General features: G+C 37.0%; 1 protein-coding gene across 1 annotated transcript in view; it reads right to left on the minus strand.

The window, feature by feature from the left end:
- Positions 1 to 16,556, minus strand: part of TNPO1 (transportin 1) — a gene marked incomplete at its 5' end in the record, with an annotated part of 32,845 nt that extends 16,289 nt beyond the window's left edge. Inside the window, 10 exon segments of the mRNA XM_010132730.1 lie at positions 1,692 to 1,917; positions 3,070 to 3,222; positions 4,501 to 4,669; positions 5,305 to 5,365; positions 7,792 to 7,910; positions 10,940 to 11,062; positions 11,786 to 11,867; positions 13,687 to 13,820; positions 14,686 to 14,816; positions 16,479 to 16,556. Of these exon segments, the coding sequence (XP_010131032.1) occupies positions 1,692 to 1,917; positions 3,070 to 3,222; positions 4,501 to 4,669; positions 5,305 to 5,365; positions 7,792 to 7,910; positions 10,940 to 11,062; positions 11,786 to 11,867; positions 13,687 to 13,820; positions 14,686 to 14,816; positions 16,479 to 16,556 (1,276 nt within the window).
- Positions 16,557 to 18,871: the final 2,315 nt, after the last annotated feature.

The following is an 18,871-nucleotide window of genomic DNA, read 5'->3' on the forward strand; positions in this document are numbered from 1 at the left end:
AATACAGAAATGCCTTTCTCTTAAAACAAGGCAAATGTGAACACTAAGTGGCTAGCGTTCTTATTTTATTTATCATTTTATTGTATTATTATGAACTATTCTTTCAGAATGTGATGAAAACATACAGTATCCTATGTCCAATTTTCAACTTCGTAGACATTATCTGTGCAACTCTTCACTGTAGGGATGCAGCTTTTTGCTCCTCTTCAAGAAGGATCATTGTATTTCCTTGCAATTTAGAAAGCTAGTAAGTATGTTTTGACTTCTAACAGCTCTACATTTCCCTTAAAGTGGTGTTAGCCACAGATTTTCTAGCTGCAACAGTCATTTTAATAAGCCTCTGTTCTAAAGAAAGCATTTCAAAACATGCTATTGATATTGAACTTCAAATAAAAAAAAAAATCAGGTGTATTATAATACTTCCATTTTATCTCTTTCTTACTACTTTAACAGCTTCCACTGCCCACTGCACTTCCTAAGCCCTACGTGAGGTTATTTAACAGCTGCAACACAGCTGTGTTCAACTACGTGCACATTTCAACCGTGTTTTGGACAAGGAAAGTATGAACTTAAGTGTGGGCTTTCTGTCTATTGTTGGGTTGTGGTTTCTTGGTTTTTACTTTTTTTTTTTAATAGAATCTGTACACCAGATCAGAAAATGCACGAAGCAAGTAATCTTGTATCACTATTTTCCTACTCATTCAGGAAGGACTATGAAAAGACAGAACACAGCAAACATTAAAGCACAACAAATCTGCCTACCCAACTTTTGAAAATATTTAGAGACAGAAAGGAAACAGTGGTTAATACTCGAATCTTACTATATACATTTCATTAAATTAATTGTACCAGCTCTCAGGCAAGGCTACATGTTTTGTGACAAGGTTAGCACAAGAACCTCAGCCTTCTCTGCAGACACCACTGAAGTTTGGGTTTGCAGTGTAACGATCATAATAATACTTTTAAAAAATTGCATGTTTCAAGAGTCTAGAATACAACTAGAGGCATGCATAAGCCTGCTTCACAACAAAACCTTCTTGGCAGTCTGCTGGGTACACTCCTGTCCCCTACAAACTAACACATAAAAGCTTTATTTGATGGACTTCCTGCACAAGAGGTGCACCCATTTCCATTCCATTAATGGTGTGTCCAGTAACTAATCTATTTTTAAAATATCAGCAGACAAGGGAAAGGGAATTTTATCTCCCAGGATCTCCCTTCAAGAGGAAGAGAGTATCCCGTGAAATAATCATAACCCAAATGTTTTGGTAATCCTGATCTAAATATAAAGAACATCAGTAATCCAATGGTAGGATAGTTTTCCTTTGCAATCAGTAATGATCTTTTTTTATAGGCATATTAAAAAAAAAAAAGCTGTATTTCTGGTCAATGAAACATTCATATATTGAAAACAAGTCTTGCAAACAGTTTCTTTTACTGCAATATTTAGTTCAGTGATTCATATACTCTGAAAGTGGACAAGAGAAATACAAATCAACATTTTCCACGTTATTACAACTCAAGAGTAATTTGTGACTACTCCAGAAGAAGCATCTACTACAATTTAAAATAGAAAGAAATACTTTAAGAGATAGAAATGAAGTCACACAGTCATTGATAAAGGCATTAAAATAGTTTCCTGTGAAAATGTGGTGTCATGGATAGTGCTTTTTGCGCAAGCTTTGGCTTACCTGCAGGCAGCTTCTTGTACTCTCTTGTTGCTATCCAGAATACGCTTTAGCAACTCAGTCATTAATGGCTTCAAGTATGTGTCTGGGGGTTGACTAACTACCCAGTGTGCATAGCGACTAAGAGTCCAGCATGTAATGGAGCGCACAAGAGCCTTTTTGTCTGAGAGGCACTGAATAAGGTGAGGGATCAGCTCAGGAAGATATGGAATCATACCCTGCATGCAGCCTAGAAAGAAAAATACAACTATTGCAGTACCAGAATTAACAAAAAAGTTCTATTGTTTTCTGTTTCCTAGAAGGGATATATTTTCATTCTCAAACACATTAAGAATGCATTTTAACAACACAAGTCTACCTAATTTTTGTTAAGCCCTAAAAAGAAAGCTTACATAAACAATAATTAAAACCTCAAATTAAACTTACATTCATTTCAACTAAACTTCTACTTCAATGCTTTCTCAATCTCCAGAAATTCTGCTTCATTAAATGGACTATGGCAAGTACATCCAAATATAATGAGTTTACAAAGCTTGGAGGTCCTCTGCCAGTTTACTCAGAGTAAACAAGTCAACAAGTAGAGAAAGACTCAGTCCTGACAACAAACCATCGTATAATTAGAAAGGATTCCTTGAGAAATTTTAATTTCTTCTTGTTTTCTCCTATTTCTCACAGAAATACTGTGAATACCAGCAATAAAAGCTACACATTTCAAGTCATCAAGAGCAGCAATACACTGAGATTTACCAGAAGTGCATTTACCTGGCTTAACTTGAAATCAAAACCAACAAAAAAGTTTTCTAGTAACAAAGAAAAAAGTTATGTTCAACAGGCACTGAAGGAAAAGAAAGATAATCCATGCAGGAACCCAAATGTATTCCTTCAGCTTGCAAAAGTGACAGAGATGCTGGAAATACAAGCAAGATGCCAAGCAAGCCTGTGAGTAAGTACAAAGGAATGGAAGTTATCGTATTTAAATCGGAGAACCAGCCACAAAAAGCAGCTCATGGCACTGAAGTCACAGGAATGGTCTTCTTCACTTCTGAAAACACCTGAATGAAGTGTAAGGCTTAATTGTTTAAAAAATACTAACTATTAAATAATAAAACTAGTCTATGAAATCAAGATAGTATTTCATGAGAGACCAATAAATATACACTAAAGAGTTAAGAAAGGGAGAAATAGAAGGAATTTAAGCTATTTAGCCTTCCAAACATGCATAGATTTGAAAATGAAAAACTAAATAACTGCAGTCACCAATGTAAAGCTTAATCACCAAAACAGCTATGAACATATACTTGTCTGCATAAGTCAAATCACCTGGAAGGAATTACACCCTGACTTTAGAACCAATCAAAAATTCAGCAGCCTGTTGCCTTACCTTCAGCAATTGCTCCAAGAACAAGGATACCAGATTCTTTAACTACCCATTCGGGATGGAAGAGCAATTCCTTCAAAAGGGGCAAGATGTGTGGCAGAAGTTCATCACGAAATACATTGGCTAGGACATCGAGAGCAGCAGCAGAACATTTCCCTGAGGGGAATTATCAGTGTTAATCTCTGCTTATTATACAACTAGTTGTAGTTAGACAATATAACTCTCATTTTAACTTTGATCTACCAGTGGAGACTCAGGAGGAAAGATTCTTCCATCTCATTACAGTACAGTGATCCACTGTGCTGTGGTGCAAAGCTACAGCTCTTAGAAAGCCACTTTCGCAGCACTTAAATAACCGCTAAAATGACTTACAGATTGGGGATATTAAAACACTCACTGACAAGTACTACACTATTACATTGCAATGTTCTATATAATATGTGTGTGTATATATATATGATTTCAGGATGACATAGCACATCATCCTGAAGAGGGAAGGTCTGTGACATGAATGGAGAAACTAAGGAAAAATGTCTTCAAACTACTAGCATTTTATTAAAAAGAAAATGTTCAAACATGATTTATACCAAAAAGTGAAAAAGTTAAAAAATCATCCATTTAGAGACTGAAAGGAATTTGCTAGCCTCTGTTCTGAGCTTTTATATCTTATTCCTGTTCTGTGATGCATCAATATGAAGAGGAACACATCAAAAACTGTTTGAAAGTTTTAATCCCATGTTTTTAGCAAACCAAAGCTCATAAAAGAAAAACCAGGAATCACTTCAAAACACATTCAGAAATCCTTATTCTGTTTTTCTGCTGTTGTGTTGTTATGTCTAGAAAAAATACTGCTAAACTAGTTTTATAAAGAATGCTTATATTAAAGAATTTATACTGCATTTTTTGCTTATTATGATCTCAGTTCCTTCTTAATCTGTCTTAAAGGTTCCAACTGGTCTCATTAGTGAGTAATGCTGCTAACTGTCAGACAAAATTAAACACATGAACAAATTTTAAGGGGAAAACTGAAATAAAATAAAGCATTATTAAGCTTTCTCCAGCCATGAATGTGTAAGAGCTTTATTTTTTACCTGAAGTTAAACAGGTGATACATCTTTATTATCTTGTAGAATTAAAGTTCTAAGTCCAAAAGTTCTGTTGAATTGCATACAGTAAATGTAGCTTACTCTGACACATTCAAACTAAGAAACAAGCTTACAGATGCCTAGCTTTTGCCAATGCAGTTACATAGTTAAAGAGTCATTTGAAAGGCTCCCCCTCTGCCTCATCCACCAATTAAGTCAGCAGATAGTTCTTATTGTATTCAAAAGCAAAACTTCAGTATTCCTATACTCAAATTCCTCTTTTTACTATGGTTCTTGTATTATGCAAGTAGGTCTATTTTAAAACATTTTACACATTATTTTGACATACTTAAATTCCAGTCAGAAATAGTGTCGTCATCATCAAGTTCATCATCATCATCATCATCATCTTCAATACCATCTTCATCATGTTGCTGAGCCACCGTCCGGGAACGATGAAAACGAGGTCTTATGTCCTGTTCACTATCTGGAATAGCTTCATCTTCTTCAACATCCCCCTATAATCAAAACATTTTAACAGATAACAATAGCATGACTATACTGTTCAAGGAAGTTATGAACATAGCTTTAGTTCAAGATTCTATAAGCATGTAAAAGATTCACATGCCACTTGCGCTGACCAGCCAGCTAAAAATGCCATTGGCCCTGCATTCTGCTGCTGCATTTACTAGAAAAATGACACGAAAATAGAAGTGAGAGGTAAGCTCATGCACATAGTACTCTTGATAAGAAACTACTCTTGCTTAGAATGAAACAGAAAGAAGTGACAATGTAATTCTGATACACAGACTTATTCTAAAATGTAGCATTGGAAAAAGCCACGTGTTCAATCCAGAAGACATCAGAATTAATTCTGAACATTTATTTTAGGCTGCATTGTTGCAGTAGTTTACAGGTAGTAGAATCTCAGTTCTGCCCAAGTTGGGTGGGAGTGGACAGGGACAAAGCAGGAAGACCCACAGACTATTTTCCAACAAACATGGCAACAGCTGCATCTAGTATTTGGAACAGCACACCTTGCCCTGGAAAGCTAATTCTCCATTGAACATATGCAGGCCAGATCTGCCCATTCCGATTTATAGGTCAGAAGCTAGCCAGATACCCTTACAGAGTAAAAGAAACTGATGCTCACCTTTAACAGAATAATATCGATCTCTGAATATTTCATACCATTTACCAGCACAGGTATGAGCCTACAAAGAAATATTAATACATGTCAAATTAACACATAAAAAAAGCAAGCCAGTTTTCAGTTACCTGGGCTATAATTTTGGTTATAACCCTCACCCCTCCAACCCAAAATTAAAAAAACCCAAAACCTTAGCCTGATAACAAGAGCTAGCACCCAAACCAAGTTCCATGTCATAAGGTTCATCAGTACTTTGTAAGCTGAAAAAGTGTTAATTTCAGATTACAAACTTTTAACCAGAGGTAGCCAGAAGGCACAATGGAGTTTTCAACATTTTAAAAAAGATATTTTTTCCAGATGATGAATTGATCCTGAAGCACCTTTCAGAAATTAAGTCTAAAGGTTTGCAGTAAGAATTCAATCTCCCATAATATGCATGATAAACAAGTTGGCTCTCACCTATAGTACTTGTCATTTTATTTACTTGTGGCTGAAGACTCTACCTCATTACTGTTAAAGATGGAAGCCTAACTATGTTAAACCCTCCTATCCTTTTGCGATTACTTCAGTAAGACAAGTCCCCAACATTGCAGAGATTGAGAGTAATCTCTGTTAGGATTTACTTTATTATTAAACTGGTTATGGCTATGGGACTCCAACTGTACAGGTGTATAGAAAAAAAGTACTAAAAAGTTGAATAATTCACATAAAAATACATCTTTCACTCAACAACAACAAAAAAATCCATGAAGATATTTACTACAAGCCAAATCCAGCTAATAAAGACCACAGACTGACCCAGCACCAGTGACAGATTCAATCTCTCTACATTCTGCAGCTGAGGAGTATTGTTTTTGAAGGTACCAGGCCAGCAATAATATTCACACATTGCAGTGGCACATTACCTTCTGAACTTTGAATGAAGGAATAGTAAGTATGCACATTATCACCAATTCATTGGCATTTCTGCAGCATACTTCATGAAGTATGCAGGAGCTATGTGTTTTATGAGAAAGCCTATAGGAGCAAAATGGAACAAGATGTTAGATACCACATGAACAGGTTTTTCGAAGATCTTGTCCCACTTTCAGTTTAATATAAAAAATGCTAAGATTATTATCAAGTATTGACAAAATTATATAGCTCACTAGTTAAACGGGACTTGCCAACAAATAAGTTTCTTTCAACAAACATGACATTGAAAGATCATGAGAGAAATGTGATGTTATTCTTATTTGTTTTTCTAAAAATTTTTAAAAAATTGAGTGTGACCCTGTTGCAGTGTCAATGTTCACGTAGGCCAAAAGATGTTTAAAACTAGTAGAACAACTACGGTTATTCTCAGTATAAACACTGTGTGTGCTGGGAAAGGAGTGGGTAGACTCAAGAATTGTGCTATCATTCATCTTTTGAGCTACAACAGTAGGGATTGAGTAAAAATAGTTTTGAAACTTAAAAACCTCTCTCATAACATTGTTTCTCCTGTTTTTAATTCATATTTCTCCACTGCTACAGTAGACATTATAATGTCAAATCTCTACTTTCTAATTGTTTATGAAAAATGTTTCTAATTTTTTTAATTGCTTCACATCTACAATGCTTATTTTTGCTGAGAAGAATGCATCTCTTCTGTCTGTGATTCAGTTTTTCCACTCAAGATCTTGAGAGAACTGTCCTAGTAATTCCAAAACCTTTCCATGCATATATAAAAACAAAGAGTATCCATTTACTGGGAACACTGAAGAATTCATTTCCTATTGCAAGACTTCAGATTAGTCTGAAAAAAGTTACAAGCATTGTTGTAGACATGCAGATGTTTATGTCTCAATATCGATATTAATTCCCGTTCAAAGATCTGTATTTCGAGGCATAGGATAAATTTCTGAAACTTAATTATAATTAGTTTTTGAAGCTTAAACTACTACCATGCCGCAGAACTATGAAGGAACACATTGTACATGCTTTCTTGAGATTTAAATTGCAATAGCAATTGATACAAAATTGATTCCTAAATCTAACTGATGTAATGTTTTTCTATGTTCTTTAGAAAATGGGGAACGCTTTGCAGGACCATGCACACAGAAGCATTGCACAGAGATGCCTACATCAGAAGTAGTCAAGACGATACGTTTATGATACACAAGATATTAGAGGTAATGGCACGTGAAGATGTTTGTTTGGGCTTAGGTGAATGTCAGCACATATTTGCATCCACGTAAAGCTCAAGTGCCTGTTAAGCTTGAGGTAAAGCACCACACTGACATAGTTTAGGTTGTTTCTGGAGGTCTCTGGGTCTAAAATCCTCGAATTCTTTTCAGTGAACTCTGTGCTACAGCCATTTTTACTATGCACAAAAACTAGCTAGAGGAAAATTCTTGTAGGCATACCGCAAGCCCCATATAGTCTCTATAAAAGTAACCAAGAACAAGTCAACTGAAGTATAACAATGATTATTTCAAAATAAATTGAGTCGTAATTCTTAATACTTACTTAGTAAGATGCCGACATAATACATCTTTACAAATCGGCTGTTCAGCCAAAGTCAGCCAGAACTCACAAGCCTCCAACGCCACATTTTCATCTTGGTCCTGGGTCCTTTGAAGCATGTACTACACAATACAAAAATAAAGTATCTGTATTAGATAGAAGTTCTAAGTGTCCTGAACAAGCTACTAACACTGCAAAGGGTGTTTGCAAAACCAGACTATGCTACTGTAGCAATTTTGTTTCTTTGGGGTAAGGGAAACAAACTAACTAGAGATTACTTAAGGCTATTGTGAGAATAAGCTAAGATACTTTTTTCTTAATGCTAGATGGTTCAGATTCTAAATTTCTTCATTGCTTAAGTGAGAACATTCTTACCAAGAAACTGCAGAGACCCAGCTTAATAAACAGCAGTTTCCCATGAATAGATTCTTTTAAAATTACTTTTTACTCTCTCTTTGCCCTTTTGAATAAAAAGGTACAACTATACCCTTAGTAAGATGGAAATACTGGAAATACTTTTTATTTCCAGTACCATTAAAATGCTTTTAGTAGGATGTAATTAAGTAGAACCCACAATAAGGGAAAAAAACGTGTCTCATTTTGCTAACATATATGTTAACTCAAGAGATTAAGTATTAAATCTTTAAGCTTGCTATTAAAATTTATCCTTCCTTCTACCAAAAACAATGACATAGCCGCAAAACCAAAAAGCTTAAGCAGACTACTGCTACAGCAGTTTCTTATACACAATTGACAAAACAATTTATAGAAAACGCTTGCAATTTCCCAAATAGTAATTTCTGCATTCTTTCCTGCAATCCTTACTTCAGAAAACAGTTGATTCTTCCATTTACTTCAGAAAACCTCAGGATGTTCATGCAGCTACCTTTTTCTCTAAATCCATGTACGAGTAAAGAAATTCATCTTCAGAATACCATTTTATTCTCAAAATTAAACAGAATGTGGGGACCTTTATTATACTTACGCATTTCAGGGGTACAATACTTGCTGTGTACAATACTTGCACCCCTTCCCACAGAACTGCACTAAATTACAAGCTTTTCCTAAAGGTTCCTTGCTTTAAGGAAGAACTCACAGTAACAGGAATATCCTTTACTCCAAATTGTCAACAGTTTGCAGCTCAGAAAAGTTGAAAAATATCCTACTCATTGCAAGAAAGGCTTTGATCATGCACCTTAAGCTAAGAAATTTGGCAGTTTACCATAGAAGGGTTGAAAATCTACTTTTTTGTGTGGATTTGTTACTTGTCAGGAAGACAAAGGTAGAATGACAAAAAGTAATCTGTTTGAAGATGCCCCTCACTGTCATTTCCTCTTTAAGTATCTATTATAAGTATTATACTATGTGCTCCATGAAGTTAGATAGCAGTAGATTGAAAAGGCTACTTACACTCTGTGGTGTAAGATAGCCATATACACAGCCTGGAAATCATGGCAAGAATAGTGACCCTAATAATTGATTTTTTGCTTTAGCAAAATTTGGGAAGGGTACTTGAAGGCTTTTTTTTAATTATTATTATCATGGTAAGTTTTAGTAAGTACTTCTAACGATAAGCTATAAAGGTCTACTGACTCCAGGCAATGCTAATAGTTGTTTTGTCAAATAACAAATAGCAGAGGGTGATTATTTGCTACAGTTAGGTGCACTCTAACATAAACAACGTTGTGTTAGTCTTGTTAAGTCAAACCATCAAGAAAAGAATAGTGGGATATACAAAGTATTAAAAAGAACACATCCTTTGAGCAGTAACAAACATGTCTTTATCTGAAGAAGGCAAAACGATGCAGAAGTTAGGATCTTAGGAGCCATGTGCTCTCCCAGCATACAACTGCAATCTAATAATTTAAATGTTAGGTTGGTCTGCTCCTGACACACCCTGTTATCAAGTTCTTGGACAAGAAAAACCATCCCCTTCTGCTCACCTGGAAGTGCATGTTCAAAAACTCCAGTGAAATCCAAATTCAGCTATTCCTATATGCTCCAGGGATTTGGCAAAAAAATTCAAACCTGATGCCCACCAAAGACCCTAGAATCTCTGCTGGATTATTAATATTCCTAACTACTTTAAAAGTGATTCTCCATAAGCATAAAGAACATCATGTAGATGCAAGTTTCTCTCTTTTAAGACTTTCTTCACTTAGAGTAGCCATCAGCAGCAGAATTAAGCTCGGAGGCATTAAACCCTCAAGGTGCAAAATCTGACTCATTTGAATATTGAACAATAGGCAGTTCTGGGATATTACAGTTGCAGATGTACACAGAACTGGGAAAATCAGTAATCTTTGCTTAACCTATGTTACATGAGAACGTGTCTACCAAGACTGGTGCCACGGAATTTCAGACAACGTATAGGAAGACCAGAGAGCAAGTAAAGGCTGTCAAGAGTCACCTCAGTTTTATGCATCTCTAGTGCATAAAGAAGCAAAAAAACCTTTGTGTGTTGTCTGGACATAGTACTTAAGGAACTTGACACTAGATTATTACCCTCTTGTCCATATGAAATCTGCATGAGAAACATTATGATCTTAGTTATAATTCCAGTCTGGCAAGTAGCCTATATAAACACTACCTAGAAACTGCCAGTATTTCCCGGAAATGTGGAAATTACTCACAGCTCAAACAGTTGTGCAGACAAACAAATGTCTGATCGATCCTCTAGCAGGCAAGTCTGCATTAATCTACAATGGTGAAGGAACTATCAAATGACATTAACATCTACAACTGAACGCAATGGGAGGCAGCATCATCAGTTCAAAGAGCATCTTGGCTATATAAAATAACATGACTTATCCTTGTTATGGTCAACACATCAAAAAAAAAAGTCACAGCTTCAACGTGTAAACTGTAGCAGTATCAGCACTAGCACTAGATTTTTCACATGATCTTCTCACTTGGGGTCAAGCAATGCCTGACCGCTCCATTTCAGGATCACTTAACTTAATGAAGAATAAACAATTGTGTTTGACAGGCAATGCATACGGCAGTTTTTTGCCATCTCAGTCCTGAAGGAAAATGAAGAGTAGGCAAGTGCAAGACCAAGATAACTCTTCTCATGAATGCTTTTTATTTGTTATTATTTCTGCAACCCCAAACAGGTTTTTCAGAGTGCAATCTGGAAAATGAGACTCACCTCAACTATACTAATCATGTGAGGAAGCAGGCGATCCATTCGAACTTCCAGCAACATTACCAGAGCACGGCAAACATTTTTGCGTACTTCAGGCTCCTCATCACCAGCCAGTGCAAAAAGATTCTGTTGAAGGTAGAACCAGATGAAAAGCCTCAGTTCATCTCATTCAACTTGCAGTTAAATTTACATTACTGGAATACTAAAGTATGCAAATATGTACCTCTGTACTTTCCCACTCCAATCCTCAGAATACCGTTTTATTTCTTAAAGACATATGGTTTAACAAATTAACTCTTTACACTCCCAATGTGTATTGTTCACATAACCAAAACACTGTGTAATATTAGTACCTTCACAAGAACAGCATTTCCTGGATTTTTTTTTCTCCTAAACATAAATGAAGTTCTGAAGCCAGAAAACTCCATCAGTACATAACAGCAGCAAATCAAATACTCCAGATAACTCAAAATACCACCCTTCCATTTCATGTTCAGCAGCACTATTCAGAGAGATCCAGACAGACTCAGTGACATGATGAGCCTTGCACTGCAGCGTCCACCACAAGTAAGTGACAGACTGCTGACACGACTTTTACACTTCTATGCAACAAAAGTTTCCTCCACTTATGAAGAGGAAAAACCTTTCAAAATACTATTCTTTGGGCTTGGAGATTGGTTAGACTGATCAACTCTCAGCACAACATACTAAATGAACTTCAATGCATGGGCACGGAAACTAAGAATGGGTAACCTGAAATGGGGAATTCGGAAGCAGAGGTGGTTGTAAAACATCAATAAAGCAGATATGTAACTTGACTTAACCCCCCAACCAAGAATGCACACCCACCTCAATAAAAGAATCTATGTGCAACATAAGAGCTTGAGTTCTGCTGATGATAAATTGATTGACGCATGCAACAGCATGAGACCTACAAATGGAACAGTTAAGATGTAATTATTTTCATGAGTTAAAAACATTTTCTAAACTGTACATAGGCATCAAAAACATTAGGAAGCAAGTTACATTGTCCAAGCACCTTCTAGTGGCAAGAGAGAACAAATCTGTACATCTGTATTATCACAATGCAAAATTACTAAAACGCATTTTAAGTACCACCTTATACTCCGATATATCTAACAAATACTTTAAAATTAAGTATTCTGTAATTAAAAAACAGAGCACAAAGACTACACCTGCCACATCTGTTATGAACAGTATGTGAGGATGTTAACAGTTTTCATACTTCAGCACTATATACTGAAACCTGGCTGCAGGACAGCAGGTGGCCTGCTTCAAACTTGAAACTAGTTTAACAATCTCAAAGCCACAAACTTGGCTGCATAGGAAGAAAAGTCAAAGACTGTAAAACGTGGTAAGGAAAAAAGCATGTTTTTCTTCGTCTCTCCCACCTCCAGAGAATTATTAAATTTATCTTTCTACAAGAGCAAGTTCATGCTTTGTTACATATGTTTCCTTAGTGTGCATCTATTTTAGTTGAGTTTCTAAATCTTACTTGAATTGTCACGTCGAAGTTGTAGAAAAAGAGTTTAAAAAAACCCCCCAAAACATTTCACAGAATCATGGAGAATCAAAGAATGGTTGTAGTTGGAAGGCACCTCTAGGGCTCATGTGGTCCAATCCTTCTGTTCACGCAGGGCTACCTAGCTACCCAGGACCACGTCCAGATGGCTTCTGAGTACCTCCCAGGATGAAGACTCATCACCTCTGTGACAACCTGTGCGAGTGCTTGGTCACTCTCAAAATAAGAAAGTGTTCTCTGATGTTCAAAGAGTACCTTCTGTATTTCAGTCTGTGCCCATTGCCTGTGGTTCTCTCACTGAACACCACTGAAAAGAGTCTGGCCATGTATTTTTGGCTCCCTCCCTTCAAATATCTACATATATTGATGAGCTCCCCCAGACCCAGCTCTCACAGACTTTCCTCATAGGAGAGATGCTCCAATTCCTTCATCATCTTCAAGGCCCTTTGCTAGTTTCTCTTTAGTATGTCCATGTCTCTTTTGCATTGGACAGCCTAGACCTGGACACAGTACTCCAGGTATGGCCTCACCTGGAAGATGAGGAGAAGGATCACCTCCCTTAACCAGCTGGCAACACTCCAGCCCAGGACACCATTAGCTGCCTTTGTGGCAGGGGCACACGGATAGGTCATTTTAGGGTAAAAGCTACTGTTCTTTCTAGTGACTACTGGCAATAATAATTTAATTCTGGAATATTTCTTCTATCCTATACTTCAGTTACTTCAGAGAGAGTAATAAAGTTTTGCAGTGAAAAGATACTGAACCCATTTAATTTGATTCAGCTGAAAGATAAAAAGCTAAGTTTTGGAGCAGTTAAAGCAGAAAAAAAATTCTGCAAGAACTCAGACACTACTGTCAGCAAAAGAATTTTGACTGTCCATTGCTGAGGTCATTACAAAATGAGTGAAAATTGTTCTTTTTAATCAGAACAGTAAGTTCCAACCACAGCATTGAAATTTTCATAATAATAAGCAAAAACGTAAAAGAAACAGTTAGATTTTCAAAATCATAGCCTGATTGTCCATTTGGAAGATATATAAAGAGGTGAGATTGCTGTATGAACTAAGCAGATACACTGATGCATGGAATCTCTGTGGGACCATTTAAAAAACCTAAGCATGTTCTAAATAGATCTACAAAATAGCAACCTTCCTGCTTATATAAGTAACATTTTAACAGATAACTGCAGTACAACACCTAAACTTACCTTATTTTTGGACTGCTGTGTTTGAAGAACTGCAGGAACTTAGGTATCATGATATTAAGTGGTCGGTCCAACACATCACTATCTAAAATTTCTGCAGAATCTTCACATATCTTCTGAAGAGCGCCAAAAGCACCCTAAGAAAATAAAAACATTTTCTTTCGTGTTTTGAAAAAAGCAAAATTCCAGCACAACACAGTAAAGGCAGCTCATTAAATATGGAGTTAAACTGAAACATCTTTAAAGGCTTGTTATTTAAGCACTGTATACTAGCATCTGTAAGCTCTCAAGCTGAGTGAGTCAGTAATAGAGAAGTGATAATTTTAATTTTAGCATTCAATGCTCATCTATTCAATCATATTTTTAGAATTGCTTAAAAGTTGGTTCTTACTTGAAAATCAAATGCCCAGGAGCATAAGTGTCCAAATTAATTATATATAAAATGGTATTTCCTTTCATGGTTTGTTATGGGACAAAACCAGAACTCTGGATATGATGGTCAATTTGAGTTTAAATTTCAAGTGTTTTTTTCTTCTTCAGAAAGCAGCACTAAACCTCTATATAACAGCATGGCATGTTGGACCATCATCCTGTCTCTAAGGATTCAGGATTTACCCTAATACAGCAATGACAGATCACTTTTTTAGATTAATTGACAGTAATGCTTTTAAGTAAGAGAAAATTCAGGGTCTACTTGATGATACTAATGATGTCAAAAAGATTAGGCAGCACAGAGTGGTAATTCAGGATACTTTCAGCTGAGATTATGTGACTACCCACCTGTAGTCTCATTCTACTTTCATGCAAAGAAAACAAATTTGTATGATTGAACAGTAAGAACACAGAACACAGGTGGAATAAAAGGTATCAAATTTGAGCCATTGTTCTCTGAAAAAAATGCCTGTATAGACAAACACGTAGTACTCTACATAGTGCCTATGAAGAGATATAAAAATAATTAAATTCAGATTTTAATCTTTTATTTTCTGTACATCTCCTTACCTCACAGGTATTGTAATCTTCAGAATCCAACAGGCTGCAAAGCTTTGGTAAGAGTTCAGGCCAATTCTGTAATTCCCCTTTTGAGGCAATGGTTGTTATCAGAATGCCTAAAGGAGTCAGAGGGATGAAGGAAATGAGATGTCACACCTTCCCATGTTTCACACCAATTCTCATTTTTCTCCTCTCAAAGATCTAAAGAGCTAAGAGATTTCTTGATTTGTTAAGAACTGGCAAGCATAAAAAAAGAAAGTATGTTTAAATACAAATGATATTTGAAGGGTTGTGTAATGAAAAGGTGGGATATTCATTCTGGACACTGTGAAGGGCTCAGACACAAAGTAATTCCAGTTAAGGAAATAATCATGCCCTAAAACCGCAGGGCAGCTTTGGCTCTAAATTTACTAAACAGTACAAATCTTGACCTCCAGTAAACATAGGGTATCCACCTCAAGTCACCTCATCTTTATTATGGTACAAAAGCATGAATGTGGGAATCTGTCATTCAATAAACTTATCATCATCACGGCTTGGCTTCGCGAACGAAGATCTGGGAAGGGTTTTTCCCATGCTCACTGCAAGCAATGAGTGCACCCTTCGGGCCTGCACGGTGGATTTTTTAGGTGAGGCGCAGCATGTGAGGAACTGGCTCCACCCTTTACACCTGAGGTTCATCTGCCAGGGCCTAGCGAGCTTGCATGGTGACAGCGAAGTTCTCAGGTCGTAGATTTGGTTAGAGTATCCTTCTCTTAGATGGAGCCTTACAGGGCTAAACGAGCTCCATCTGCCTGGGTCTGGAGTCAGAGTTGTCCTTCTCTAGGATGGTTGCCCCAAGGCTAGTGAGCCCATCCTGCCCATCAATAAACTTACAAGCCAGTGGGAAGTTATATATTCACAACTTTACTGTGTTCACACAGAACCGTAAGGACACATTCTAAGACTGAGATACTTACTAAAAGCTTACACACTATGGCAGATCATCCAGCAACCAGCTGTATAGGTTGGCTAATTCAGATCCAGCAAACAGATAGGTCAGACCAAAGATTCATTAATTCTGTTTCCAGCACATACAGATACCCCAGGAAAAACTAATTAGGTGACAGGAATAGGGAAGGTTGCTTATAAACTAGGACTGACTTTGTATGAGTCCATTTTGGCTGAAGACAAAATGAAGAGGGTAGCATAATGCATTACATTACTAGTTACTTCTAATGAGTATACAGAAAACTTGATACTACTACAACTAGTAATCTCCTAAGTGTCAAGTGAGGAAAAACCCTTTCCTAAACTCTTTCACTGTGCTAAACACAATATATTATTTTTCTTTGGAATAAAATGTTAAAATTCTTGTTAAATACACAAGGATATAGAACGACATTGCAGAGCAAAGGACATTCTGAACAAGACACACAGTAACTAAAAGGTATTTTGCATCATGTTTCCTTTGATGCAATAGACTGGAGAACCGACAAATCAAAGGGCAAAAATGAAGACAGAGGTAAAACAAATTTTACAACTCCAGAAGTAGTTTGTATCCAATTCTCTTCATAACTGCAACTAAATAGGAAACATTCCCAAAAGCCTATGGAGATCTATGAAGTCTTAAAGACTGTATTTCTTCTGAATATCATGGTCCTGCAAAAACTATCAGATGCATTAATAGAAAATACTTTTTACTGTTACTAGATCTCAATGATCACTTTTTTAATTAAACTAAACTTCATAAAAAGAGTAAAATAAATGAATTTTCTTGCCTTCTAGACAAAGTACTTAAATTGCAAAATTGTCTCCCTAACTTAGATTTGGCACAGGTTTGTTGGTAGACTTAACACAGGTTCAGAAACAAACATACGAATTAAATTCCTAAAACTCCTCTGGATTAACATGTTACAAAAGTGAGTCTCAAAGGGGTAGGTAGTTTTGGAAACGAGCTGGTTGAAGATCTTTTCAAGGTCCTAGGAGGAGTTTCAAAGGATGACAAATGATCTGGCTATACCTGTAATACATGCATGCAAGCTTTCACAGCTGAAGGAAAGACTATTTGACAACTGCACGTCAACTGTTCTTCCAAAATGCTTAACCACACAGCAACATGATAACCTAGGAGGAAATACTTGCAGATGCATGGGCAAGAAGTGGCTTGAGACCACTGCTCCTTGCAACAGAGATGTATGCAGTTCAAACCATACATGTTGTAATGAATTTTCTGTATAGGTCTGTGGAGAAGCTGTTTAATGCTGTGCTAGTGTTTTTGAAACAATAAAGAGACACTTTATTGGGGACAAAAATATAGAAGAATAATACCAGATTATCAAGAACTTCAGAGGCAACAGCTAAAGGATTTAAGGAGCCACATTAAGTTTTAGGCAGTTATGTTCATGTTAAAAGGAATCTTCATAGGCTTCTAATGAGCCTCAGCTTTCAAACGTGAAACTTTTCCCACGGATCTGCTGCTTTATTTGGCTAGCAGAGAACTGAAGACAACAGAGATAAGCCTTCTTGGCTTTCTCTGTAACACTTCAGACACAGAAACACAAACATCAGAGGAATAATAGAAGTAAAGAAAGAATTGATTTAGTAACTTGCAGTTGTTTGACAGGTTTGGGCCACAGCTGAAAGGCCCTTCCTTCTGACCAACATACTAAGCTATAAGGCTAGAAATCTGAAACAGGAAGTCTGCACAAAGATGGTCGTTGATTTGTAATGAACTTCAAAACAGTATTACAAAGTCTGTTAATACTCTATTCGACAAATGTGAAATTAAACGAACACAGCAGCTGGGCTAATTGAGCAGTAAACATACAAGAGAATAAACTCGAGAGGAATGTCAGAAATTGTTAAAAACCTAAGAGTAACTGTCATGACAATAACTTCTATATCAGTACTTCAATTACACGCTACTTAGTTTACAGCGTCAATTCTACAATTAAAAAAAACCTGAACATAAAAAGGCAGCTATGCTTCACTACTTTCATTTCAGTATCCAGATGGGGGAAGTTTGAGGGTTTTGTGGTGGTTTGCTGTGGGTGTGACCCCCCGGCCGGTCTGGGAAGCAGCCCTGTAAGCCTGCTGTCAGTCAACAGCAGGAAGCGTGTTATTTAGGAGGAGACAGAGAGGTTGTGTCAATGGGTGATTGGAAAGCCAGCTCATCTCTGGGCAGGACACTGAACTTGAAACCAATCCAGCCAGAGTACGTAATATAACTCAGAAACTATAAATACATGTGATAAGGGAGAAACTGCGCAGTTAGAATTTGTAGTGTGGAGGTGCTGCAGCAGTCTGCTGCAGTTGTATCTTAATAAAGGCCTTGTGTGCACACAAACTGTTGTCGCATTGTCTGCCCCGAATATTTGCGACGTATGATTTACCCCTACAGTTTGCCTCTGTAGCTCCAGAAGTTGATCTGTGAACTTCTTAATTCTGAAAAACTGAACTTCCTAACAAATTCCCCCTTACAAGGCAATCATTAGCTTTTGTTTTCCTTCTGCAATGAAGCTCTCCAGTGCTGCCACTATTGTCCCTGCTTGCTTTTAAGCAGGAGCAACACTAAGGTCCTGCCTAGACTAGAATCCCCAGAAAATTTTAAGAACAGTCACAGGCACTTCCTAAATAGATGCATTTATTTCTTGGTAAGTTTGTGGGTCCTTAAAACATTCAGCCATCTTTTTGTACCTGAATCCATATTTCAACATCAGCACATGGGGTTTTAAAATTTGTACCATACAGTACAGAGAAGTTCCACACTGCTACTCATGTGGGGATTAAAACAGGGAAAAACTAAGTAAGGATACAACATACTATTTGGTCTCAAGTCATGGCTCAAGTCACAGAACTTTTAGTCATAGAAGCAGTAGGGAGGGGGGTCAGCAGAATTGCTGCCTTGGACTTCCAGAGGGCAGACTTCAACCTTCTTGGGAGACTGGTTGGAAGGATCTCTTGGGAGGCAGTCCTGGAGGGCAAAGGGGTCCAGGAAGCCTGAACTATTTTTAAGAGGTAAATCTTCAAAGCCCAGGAGCAAGCTGTCCCAGTGAACCGCAAGATGAGCCGGAAGGGCAGAAGACCAGCCTGGCTGAACAGAGAGCTCTGGCTAGAGCTCAAGAACAAAAAGAAAGTCTATGGCCTATGGAAGAAGGGGCAAGTCACTCATGAAAATATAAAGATTCTGTGAGACGATGCAGGGACAAAATTA

This window comes from Buceros rhinoceros, unplaced genomic scaffold (genome assembly GCF_000710305.1).
Source record: "Buceros rhinoceros silvestris isolate BGI_N320 unplaced genomic scaffold, ASM71030v1 scaffold1883, whole genome shotgun sequence".
NCBI classification, from domain to species: domain Eukaryota; kingdom Metazoa; phylum Chordata; class Aves; order Bucerotiformes; family Bucerotidae; genus Buceros; species Buceros rhinoceros.